Genomic DNA, 11,728 nt, shown 5'->3' with positions numbered 1-11,728 from the left:
GCTTAGTTTCATTTAAAACAGTAAAAACTGACCTTGTAAACATTTCCATAGGAGGTAGGATACATACATTTGACAATCTGTCAAATATGAGAAAGTAAACAGTTACTCTGTGGTCCTAATAAATAATGAGCAACACAGGCATTAAATAAACATTTTATATATATAAAAAAAGATAAAAGTGAAAGACTAAAATAGCATTTTTAATAAATTAGGAATATATGTAATAATTTCTTTACAACTTATTCTTGCATGCAAGAATCGCTGTCTCTTTCTGCTTACCCTGAATTTCTGACCGAAAAGCTGTAATGGTGAGAACAATCCTGAGAGATTCATAAGCAGGACCCAATCTAAATATAGTTATTTTCTGTGTGTGGAGGGCTGATAACATTGCTAAAATGGCTTCTTTAACACTATATGTACTACTTTTATCTTCCACCAACTTGGGAGGCGACTATCATCATAGCCGTAATGTCCAGGATTGGAAAGTAAGCTTAGGACACAGATATGTCTCTCTCAGTTAGGTTCCTCCAGCAGCTGCTCCCATGAAGACAGTGTTGATTGGTGGTAAAGATGGTACCATATCTCTGTTTGGTGGGGCATGGACCTCCAGATTTTCCTGGGAAGGGAACTGACCAGATGTTCCATACATACACTGTGACGAAGATGTGGTTTGCAAGTTTGAAGCTGTGGGGGAAAAAGGTCACCATCACTGCAAGTTTTCAGTTATTGGAATTAACAGAAATCACAATCCAGATTCATTTGATGGAAACTCCTATCTACCAGGCACATCATCTGAAGGATAGAAATGTCTGATGTTCTGTGCAGGATTAACAGGTAAGCAGTAGGAAAATGTAATCTTGTGTAAAAATAAAGTGCTCTAGTTCATATCTTTCATGCAACCCTTTTTGGAATGACCAAACTTGGCTGCTATTTGTTTAAGGCATATACCAAAATAAACCCTTTGGCATTGGATATTTCTGCCTAAAATTCACTGTCAGTGGGAGCTTTGCCTATTTACACAGTTGTTGAAGCATAGAATGGAGGACCAGAGCACAGGAAGTATATACTGAGACACCCCTGACCCAGGATTCATTTGATCTGTTTGACAGTGAGCATCTCCAAGAGACCCTAGAAAAGCCCAGTCTATTTTTAGTTTGCTAAACAATCAGAAAGCGCTTCCGAATACACGTTTTTGTGCAACCCAGACCAATCATTCCACCGCTCCTGGACAATGGATTATAGACCTCAAAGCAAATTTATTAAACTCAGTTTTAAGGAAAACACATCCTAAGTACCAAGCTGCTTCATCTCTATGTTGCATTTAATATACTGTGTATGTGAGCTGCAGTTAAACACTCAGCATTTGATAGGATACTAAAAGTTCACAGCTGCTCCTCAGTTGTTGGCTGTACTTACGCATAGGGGTCCGGCAGACAATAGAAGGTGAGGACTCTGAGTAGTAGGAGCCTGTTTGTTTTCTCCTGCTGTCATCCAAGATATTCAGTGGATCATGTACATCACTGTAGGATGGCAGAGGCCGAATGCTGCTGACACTGCTGATTACAGAAACGTGTTGGTCCACCATTGTTCCAAGTCTGTGAGATTCTGAATAGTTTATGCTGTTTCCATAATACCCTAATTGAAGATTAAAAAAAAAGGAAGATGAATGAAACTACTGGGTAGTGTATGAGCCTGTGATAACCTTGGAAAAATAGTACTTGTTACTGGATGAAGCTCTTCACAATAAGATTATTTATATACACACATACACACACATATACACATATACATATGTGTGTATATATACAGATATATACACACACAGCTCAGGAAAATAAGCAGCATATATAAAGATGACCCAAAAGAGAGGTGGTAACAAGGAAACCAAAATATGATAAGGGTTCAGTCATGTCTTCAGTTTCTTTCCTTGTAAGTCCAGAGTCAAACACAGCCTGTAATCATTGGCCTTAAGAGACACCACGGGGAGTCATAAGCACAGTTCAGTGCTTCCTTCTGAAGCTTATGATGAAGGAAAGCATACATGGAAAGAAAATCTGCAGGGTAGTATGTACTCCCTGCATAGACAAATCCGTATGAAAGTAACATTTCCACTCTGCATTTCCTCCAGAAGAGGGAGGTGTTTTGCTGACTATACCTCTGAAGCAGTAATTTTACATTTGAAGTATGAGAAATGAGAGGGACAAAGTCCCAAACTATTGCTAGTGCACATTTTTATACTTCTTTTTACCCCTGCAACTCAAATGATCCATTATGCTGATCCCTGAGGTAAGCTACCTTGTGTCTGCTCTGTTTCACAGCAAATTTGGGGGCTTTTCAAGAGATTGTTAAACAATAAGATCATCCTGGTTTTTCTTCCTTTGTGCAAAATTTGGTGATGATACCAAAGGAAGATTACATAGGGCAGCAGATGCATTTGAGGTCAACTGAGGATTCACCAGAAGAAAATAAACCCTTAAGTAGCTTATTAAGCTGCTTTACAATCTCTGTGTGTTATCAGAGAAGTGAAAAACAGGAATGTAAAAATAAAAGCTGAAATACATCTTCCACAGAAAAAAAAAGGCAGAGAAAAAGTGTTTTACTCCAGCAATGAAAGAGAAACAAAAGGAAAAAGAAAATATGTATTAATACCGTTGGAAGCATTAGCAGAATAAGCTGCTCCTGGACATGTAGACACTGAGTTGTTCAAGAAATTGAAACTCCCACTATTCAGAAACTGCATATTGTGTGTGTCCTGAGACATGTTGGAGGGACCATAGCTGGAAGGGGATCTGGCATTGTAGGGAGACACAGCACAACTGTTGCTGAAGTAGTCTCTGGAGAACTGCTGTTCACTCAAAGCATTGAATCGGCTGGGCTCTGCTCTGTGGTCGTAAACTCCTGAAGTGGAATGGGCCTGTGTCCTGAACATAGCCTGGTAATTGGAATTGTTTCCATAGTAATTCTGATTGGTCTGTGACAGAGTCTGATAAAGGGGTTCCGAGTAGGAAGAGCACTGTGAATGTGTCGATAGCATGGGACCTACACTGGGAGGTCTCACAGCCATTGGCCCCTGGTTGATCACACTTCCTCGGCTGGCCATGGCTGGTGAAATGGGGGGAGTCATGAGGTGACCTGCGCTCTGAGACAGCTCCATTTGATCTGGAATAAATAAACATTAACTGTGATTAGTGTCCATACCTCAGTACAGCTGTTAAGACACAAACCATCCAATGAAGTGCAGATTATCATTTGAAACCTTTACAGAAAATATGCACTGCCCCCCACCTATATAATTCATAACTTTTATTTCATGGCTTCAGAGTATAAAACTTCTCTCTTTCACTTTCCAGCTTTGAAGTGTCACATTAAGTGGAAATACCCAGTAGTTACCCTCCTTACGTGCTCCAGATTTACTACTCATCCTCTATTCACAACAACCTCACCAAGCCAAGAGTTCTAAGATAGTTTTACCATTTTTCCAAGAGGAACTATTACTGGCAGGGTAATTACAATTGCTGACTTCTGTAAATTACCACACAAGGTCAATCCATGAAATGTTTACTGGAGGTCTTCATAAATGCATGTGGTCACTGTTCCTCCTACAGCAACATGTTACCACTAACTGAAAGACTAACAATCAAATTAGGGAAGGAGAAGCTGGAAGAGTTGATACACACCTGTCAGCTGCATACTTTCTTCATCTCCTGTGGTGAAGGGGTTGAGGCCAGAAGGTGCACTGCTGGGCTGGCCAGCTGACAAGGACACATAGGTTTGCTCTCCTAGGCACTCGTTTTTGACTGAGGTGTCACTGGGCAGAGGAGCGGCTTTGTTGCGATTTGCTAGGAAGCAGGAGCTTGGTGATGCAGTGAAGGTGGCTTTGCTTGCATCTGGAAGGGCAAATGAAAACCCTTGTTGGCTGTTATGTATCCTCACTGCACACAAGTTCTGTTTGTATCATTTTCCCTGACCACAGATCTACATCACACAGTTTCAGCTCCTTACTGAAGACATCGTATCGAACGTACGAATAGATTTATTCCCTTGAAGTAAATGTTAACAAGGAAGTCAAATAAAGTGCATTAAGAGTGAATCAGGATGGACATTTCATCCTGAAGAACTTACAATGGCAACTTTAGAATGCCTGAACTCTCTTTTCCTATTGATATCTAGAGAAAAGTAATTGTTATACTCAAGAGCTCTTCAGCTTTTTGCAGACTATTGATAAAGTCAGTTTTGCTGTTCTTCAGAGGAAACCATTATTCTACCTTATGGTTTCAAGTACTTCACCTAAACAGAAAAGGATAAGGCAACTGTCACACAGGCCAAGTTTTTCTTCTGGAGGCTGAATTGAAAGAAGTACAGCATTTACTGTCAGCCAAATTCTATGCATGTTTGCTGTAGTGAAGTGCAGATTTAGAGTAGCAACGACCAAAAAGTTAAGGATTGACTGCCAGTGCTAATGCCAATAAAAATAATTCTGCAAGTTTCTGACGTTTCAATGGATTTTTAATGATTAACTTGGACCAAAACTTGATTCAAATCAATCTTCATTCTTTTTATAGCAAAGGACCTGGAACATATAATTTCAAACTGCCTAACTTTGAAGAAGCCTGGTAGATGGAAAATGCTAAGGATACTGTTTACAAATAATTTTGTTTCTCTTCCATGTAGTAATACTTCAATTACATGGTAAATAAGGCTTCAAACTTGTGTTTCAACGTTGAAAGGATATTTGCACTCTGGTAACATTTAATAGATCCCTGGTTCAAGTTGTAGTTACATATTTAAGCTTTGGGGAAAAACTGAACTAGGAATTCCTGTCCTTTCTGCTACTTATACTTCTTTTCACACTTCAGTTCATGGCCCTTCGGATGTAAGTCTTTGCTGTATCCAAGATAACTTCAGTGATCCTTAGTATTGACATTCCAATTGAATGTTATTAAATGAACTGTGGTAGGAAGGTGAGAATGAATTGCAGAGTGAATGATCACAAACTTCTCAGGTGAATTTGACAATGTTGCACATAACCACACCTTCAGCAGAACACAGTAAACTTGCTTCTGCTTAAACAAATACATCAATTTCTAAACATATCGGAGTACACACAAAAGAAGCAAGCTCTAGTTACCTAAATTCTTCATGTATTTGTCCAGTAGATTCTGGAGCTCTTGTTCTTTGTCATTATTGAACTGTGTCTCCATGGCAAGCAGGATGTACTCATCTAGTAACATGCGGATCAAATGAAAGGAACCTTTTGGAGGAGAAAGAGAGAGAGTAGCTGAGTTATCTTTGTGACCATCTCTCACCACTCCACAAGAAGCCAGTGAAACAAACAAATAATTGTGGACTTTAAATGACCTGGCAAGACCAACATGGAATAGTGCCTAACTTCTAGCTCTAATCTCTCTTTGCACTGGCCCACCTATCTCAATTGTTTACTGTCCTGTAGGCTATTTGACCACTAATTACATCAAAGAAAAATACTGATGAAAGTGAGACATGCTTTATACTTGAAGAGAGCACACAGTGGAACTAGATAAGGCTGAAGTCTGCTAGAATGCCTCTGCTCTATTTCTGTTTGCCTTGTGTTAAATAACCAGACAATAACTGGTAAAGTCTTTGACCTTATTTCAAGGATATATCACATTTAAAAAATGTATGTGACCATCCAGTAATTTAAAATACCCTCTGAATTTTAGATAACAATGTACCTATGACTAAACATACTAGAGTTTGTTTCACTTGTTCTGCCATCTTCTCTCTTGTATAAGGTTCTTTCTGAGTGTTTCCAAAAATTCCTAAAGATGGATGTGTGACCCTTAATTTTTAAAAGCCACAAATTCTTAAATCGATCATCTGGTGATTCCAAAATTAAGTGTGTGGTGACTTTCCAAATTTATTTCGCTTTTATTAAAACATATCATGCACAAGAACTTACATACAACAGTATTTTTTTTAATAAACTGATCTACAGGTGAAAACAATAATTTAAATCTTTTGTCTCTTATACTGAGATACGCAGTCATTACCATATTAAAACAAAGCTTCTAGCGCTTAACTGTCAAAGCAGTATCAAAACAGCAAGTCAAAAGAAAAGTACCATTTACAAACAACCTCATGACACAGGTTACCAGCAAAAAATATTGCTAGCATTACTGTGAAATATTAGTTTGAAAAATACATCAAACAGTATTTGTGGCTTTGATCAAAGAATTTTTAGATTAGGATGTGTTCCTCAGAATAGGAAACAGTGGAAAGCTGGTAAGTGCTTAAAATATATGTACAAAATATGATTGTTTTTATAAAGCTCAGGTACCAAAACTTGATGCATTGTTTAGAGTTAGGTTATGCATGACTCGAGCACCGAAAAAGCTCCATTTCAGAAGGAAGTCCTGAGCTCTCTTCTTTAAAGACCTCCCATTTTGCTTGCTTGCCTGAAAGAGAACAGTAAAATACTGTTAGGCATGCTCACTTGCTTTCTGCCAGCAGGAGAGAAGAACTGAATATCCTCAAGGACTCCTTAACTCAGGCTGATGTGGCAGAGTGAATCAAGCTGCCTGATTCAAACTATCTCCCTGCTCTGTGACCTAACTTGGTAAAACAGCAGCCTTCTCTCCTTCCAGGGCAATCACAGAATGGTGTCTGTCAATGTCAGATGAAGCAAACTGCTCACTGCTTGGGCCATGATGAGACATAAATTACTCCATAGTCTAGTACTAAAGGTGCCAAGTTGTTGCCACTACATAGGTGACGGAGGGAGGGAGGGACAGAGGGAGACAGGAAGGAAGGAAGGAAGGAAGGAAGGAAGGCAGGAAGGAAGGAAGGCAGGAAGGCAGGAAGGAAGGAAGGTCCCACCCTCTGGCACTGTTATTCCATAAAAAAGGGGAATAGAAATTAGTCTTTGTACTTTAATCTGTGTAATACTGGTCAGAATTTCTCTTACAGAATGGTATGATACCATCATGATGATCAAAGTGATTCTTTTAATACTGCTAATTTCATACAGCCACTTTGCTCTGGCAGTGATTTGTTCATGTGGCAACATGAATGCCCATGTTACTTTCTCAAACAGCAGGCAGAAAGAAGCTGTTGGGTGAGTTTGACAGTAGCCACACTTTAGCATGAACAGAAGGCAAACAGCAGTGGAAGGATTATGTGTTCTGTAAATTATTAGCTTCTGCTCAAGTTGACCTAGTTTCATATCAAAACTTGTTGGTACTTCTTCCCTAAAGTACATGAAAACAATGCTAGGAAGCATACCCATTAGCTTTAATAATATGGTATCACATAGTAGATGCTGAATGGAAAATTGCTTCACCTTTTCTGCCTGATTTGCTTATCAGAAATTGTATTCTAAATTGTGGAATGAAATTTAGACTCCAGTCTAAAATTAATTGAGATTGCTCAGCTTCAATGGGACTTTTTTTGCCTAGGGAGATTTCTCTGTGTGTGAGGACTTCGGCTCTGCTGCCCCGAGTAATCCAAAGCCCCTCACTGTGCTGCTCATGTGTCAGCAATTGTTAGGAAAATCAGAGTACTTTAAAAAGAAAGTAATTATCACTGCCTCCACTGAAATTTGGGAAAACAGGCAAAGAAAGGAAAAAGGGCATGCCTATGGTTTTCCTGCAAGTGGCAGTCTCTCTTCTGCCAGCCAGTTGATGCTGATTGTATTATCTCATCCTTTTGCACCCATCCATATCAAGATCCTACCTAAAACGATGAATGAGATACTGCATTTTCAGTTTAAAAAAGTCTGTTGAGAAAACCAAAGTTCATCTATCAGCCAACAATATGTAACACCTTATTCTACTAGTTTACAGTAATTAGAATCACAAATTGGGTAAATATATTTTACTTAGCTGTAAGAAAAAATCCTTTCTCTTGTTCTGAGCTGCAGTTTATTAATACCTACACAACTACATGCATATAAAATACTTGTGGTGAAAATGCATCTTGGTAATTGGAGATGGGAAGGGGAATCCCATCAAAATCATCAATTACTGAGTTAAGCACCTTACAAAGCTACAAAACTGTATCTTCCATCCTGAAATGTAGAAATCCTTCAGGAGGCTAGCAGTAACTTATACCACACACAGTACCACCCAAATGCCATGGGAGAGAGAATTGCTTCTCTAAGGAACAACTTTTGCTCACCTTACTCAGAGCAATCCCCCTGCGATTCTGCAGGCACACATAAGGCCACAGGGTTTCTATCACGTACAGTTTGTGAAAGTGCTGACTTTGGTGTCTTAGCTACAATGCCTCCTAGTTTGCCACACATGTAACACTGCTCAGCATGATTAATTTGGACTAATATCACAGGAACATCTGACACCAAATTACAAACTTCCCTGTCACAGTAAAGGAGATAGGAGCAAAGATGAAAATTCCTTGTGGAAAATCAGTGGGACTGCATAAGGAGTTAGGGGAGTAGGATTTGGTCTGGAGTCAGGCAGAACATTTGAAAGGTACCTTGATAACCCTTTGCTCAACCACAGTATCCAACCATTCAATAAATGATTCCACAGTGGCATTCTTCTTTAGGAGGTCCTTCAGCTCTTGGAACACTGTAATAGAGTCATCTACCATGTAAAAAGGAGAACATATCATTGCACTCTATTCTGAACATGAGAAAAAGCCACTCACCAGCCATATGACAATATTGTAGCATGGAAAGGAAAATCAAAGAATTAGAGCAGTGAAGAAATAAGTAATTCCCCAGCAAAGCAAGCACACACACATGCATTTTAATTACTTAAGCATTACAATGACACAGGTTGTAAGACAATGAAGTTTTATAAGAAAATAAAAGCAAAAAAAGATTATTGTATTTTCCATTCCTTTGAGGATTCAATCTTGCAAACCTTTCTACTACTACATTTGTTAATAAAGCTTTCTCTGCAATATTACAGATCTGCAGTTTCCTTCATATTTTACAAGTTTCTCACTATAGGATATAAATTTATTTTCCTCAATTCCCATTTTCAAAAAAGTGCCTGAAGGACCAGCTACTTCTCTTCTTATTTTCTTTTTTAAACAATGTGAAAGAAGACAAAGAGTAAAATATAAAAATAACTACACAAAACATGGGAAAGGGGCAACTCAAATGAAAATGTGAATAGGATTGTGAATTATTAAAGAGAACAAACTTTCATAATTAAAGTAATAATAGTTACAGGAAAACACATTGCTATTCCTTTCAGCTCTTGAAACTCTCATCAACGTGACTCCTATGACAAAGTTCTCTTTTTAACAGAGAAAATTACTACACTTATTTTTCAAAAATGTATATGAAAATTAACTACCTCAGAATTTATGCTTCTCTCTATTTTGTGTATGAAAATAGCTGCTACGCTAAATAGAAGATTACATATATTTTTAAAGCTCAACTTTCAGAAGAAAATATGATTGATTTTAAAAAAGTTAACTAGCTCAATTATTCATTACACTAGGCCATAATGAAATGGAATTTCAGACAAAACTTTCAAGAACTGATCTGTTCAATATCCCCACATAGGATAGGGCCAAGTTTCAAAAGAGGTTTGCAACTGACATGTAAATGAATTTTTCAGCAATCATTTAGAGTCATCTAGCTGTGACTTTAAAACTTTACAGCACAAGCTTCTGTTCTTGTAGGACATGCCAGGGCAATCAATTGGTTTTCTTAATCTACTGTTAAATTTATTGTGAACTAGATTATAGAAAGCAGATTCTATGAGTGCCCTGTCTCAGTCAGTCCAAGTAGGCTGGTGTGGCATGAAATGAAAGAATGTACTTTTAATGGTAAAAATATATCACCATAGACTTACATTCACTGTAAACTTCCCCATCAGAGTCTGTGCTCCCTGACACTGCAAGGAGGGCCTGAGAACCAATGCTATTCAAATCGACTTTTTCAATATCCGACACCATGGAATTCACCACGTGCTGATCAAAAAGAGCTGGCCGAGCAATCTGCAAGAGAAAGCAAGGTAAAATGCTGAGACCCTGTTGTGGTTCTGCCCCAGCTGGCAGCTAAGCACCACACAGCCACTCACTCATTCCATACCCTGCCAAGGAATGGGGGAGAGAATTAAAGAATAAAATAACAACATTTGTTGGTTATGTTAAAAACAGTTTGATATTTTTAAAAAGACACAATAAAAATAACAACAACAATAATAATTTAAAAGTTTAAAAGAAACACCAAAGAATAACAATTAAAACAATTTCTCACCACCAACTGACCAATGCCCAGCCAGGTCCCTGAGCAGAGGTCCCCTGCCAAACTTCCCCCCAGTTTTATTGCTGATTTGTGGTAAGGCATATCCCTGTGATCAGCTGGGGCCAGCTGTCCTAGCTATGTCCCCTGCTAAATTTTTGTACACCTCCAAATTACTTGCTTACTTGCAACTTACTTGCTGGCAGTGTGGTGTAAGAAGCAGAAAAAACCTTGGCTGTGTGTAAACACTGCTCAGCAGCAACTAAAATAGCCCTGAATTATAAATAGTTACCAATACAAATCCAAAATATAGACCCATACCATGATGAACAAAATTAGTTCTATGGCAGCCAAAACCAGTAGAGGCCCACACCTGGGGAGCACCCAAAAACTGCTCAGAGAAGAATCTTATTATGTTTAGTTTTATTGCCGTGGCTGGGCATGATCATCACAAATCAGATGAGATGTTTCCCTTTCATTAGACTCCTGATGCTCTTCTAGTGTGCCTCCTATCAGATTATCTTCACAAGATCACCTATATACTGTTTTTGTATTTATGAAAGACAAAACCGGGTCAAGATGAATCTCTGATGTGCCTACAATTATTCATGAGGACTACCACCTCAATGCCCAAGATGCCAGCACGGAAGGCAGTTTCTTGAAAGGCATTGTATCCTTTTGGATAATCTACAAAACCATCACATGGAGGTGACTCCTAATTGCAGATACCTGTATCCTGACAACAAAGCCTTGGAGTCTCCAGCTACCTGTCATTCCCATTTCTTCTTTCCACTCAAAACTCAAATAGAAATAGAACACCATGGACAAGGCAGCAAATCTTTGCTAGGCAAGAAGGATCATCTGGTATTTTTCCAATTTGGTACTAAACAAAATACAAAACATTCCACTTGATCGTTTTATTGAATATAGTTCCTGTGGTGGTAGTTCATTATAACAATGCTCCTTGCTCTCTTTTCTGGTACAAAAGTTTGAAGTTCTGATTAGATCTATTTATGGTCACTTTCTAATTTCATGGTTAAAACTATAAGATTTAAGTCTTCCATGGCTGAAGGTCAACCTTGAAAAAATAATGCATTGTATCTCATAGCCAGAAAGGTACAATGACTACAACTGACACATTTTTGAATGTATAATCTTATTCTGTTTACCTGTGCTAGGTGTAGGAATGATGTCTGTCGTTTCAGGGAGGAAACAAATCTTCGTGCAATAGGCAATTTCTTATCTATCAGGCTTTCTGGTAGATTTTCCAAAGAGGAAGCAACCCACTGTTCCCAGTTTTTTGCAAAACTTCTTATATCAGCCAGTAAACTATAAGGGAAACAAAAAGTGATTTAGAGAATCATCAATAAAAATTGTGTGGCATTAGTTTAAATAATTGGGTTTCAATCTAGGGCTAACAGACTTCTGAACATACCTGGAAATTCCTCCTCAGGTGTTACCAAAAGAAACAGGAAATGACCAATCACTGATCTATATATTGACTACATATTGACACATGCCTCCTCT

At 38.4% G+C, this 11,728-nt stretch overlaps 1 protein-coding gene across 1 annotated transcript in view; it reads right to left on the bottom strand.

Annotated features, from left to right (window-relative positions):
- Positions 1 to 356: 356 nt before the first annotated feature.
- The window catches only part of RFX6 (regulatory factor X6), a 32,778-nt gene continuing 21,406 nt past the window's right edge, over positions 357 to 11,728 (bottom strand). The window contains exons 11-19 of the mRNA XM_064706897.1: positions 11,371 to 11,530; positions 9,810 to 9,954; positions 8,473 to 8,582; positions 6,317 to 6,434; positions 5,129 to 5,251; positions 3,678 to 3,887; positions 2,650 to 3,159; positions 1,417 to 1,635; positions 357 to 684 (exon numbers count right to left, since the gene is read on the bottom strand). Of these exons, the coding sequence (XP_064562967.1) occupies positions 518 to 684; positions 1,417 to 1,635; positions 2,650 to 3,159; positions 3,678 to 3,887; positions 5,129 to 5,251; positions 6,317 to 6,434; positions 8,473 to 8,582; positions 9,810 to 9,954; positions 11,371 to 11,530 (1,762 nt within the window). The 3' untranslated portion in view covers positions 357 to 517. The remainder of the gene's footprint in view (positions 685 to 1,416; positions 1,636 to 2,649; positions 3,160 to 3,677; positions 3,888 to 5,128; positions 5,252 to 6,316; positions 6,435 to 8,472; positions 8,583 to 9,809; positions 9,955 to 11,370; positions 11,531 to 11,728) is intronic.

The sequence above is a fragment of the Zonotrichia leucophrys genome, chromosome 3 (assembly GCF_028769735.1).
Source record: "Zonotrichia leucophrys gambelii isolate GWCS_2022_RI chromosome 3, RI_Zleu_2.0, whole genome shotgun sequence".
NCBI lineage: Eukaryota > Metazoa > Chordata > Aves > Passeriformes > Passerellidae > Zonotrichia > Zonotrichia leucophrys.
This window is presented reverse-complemented; position numbering and strand designations above follow the sequence as displayed.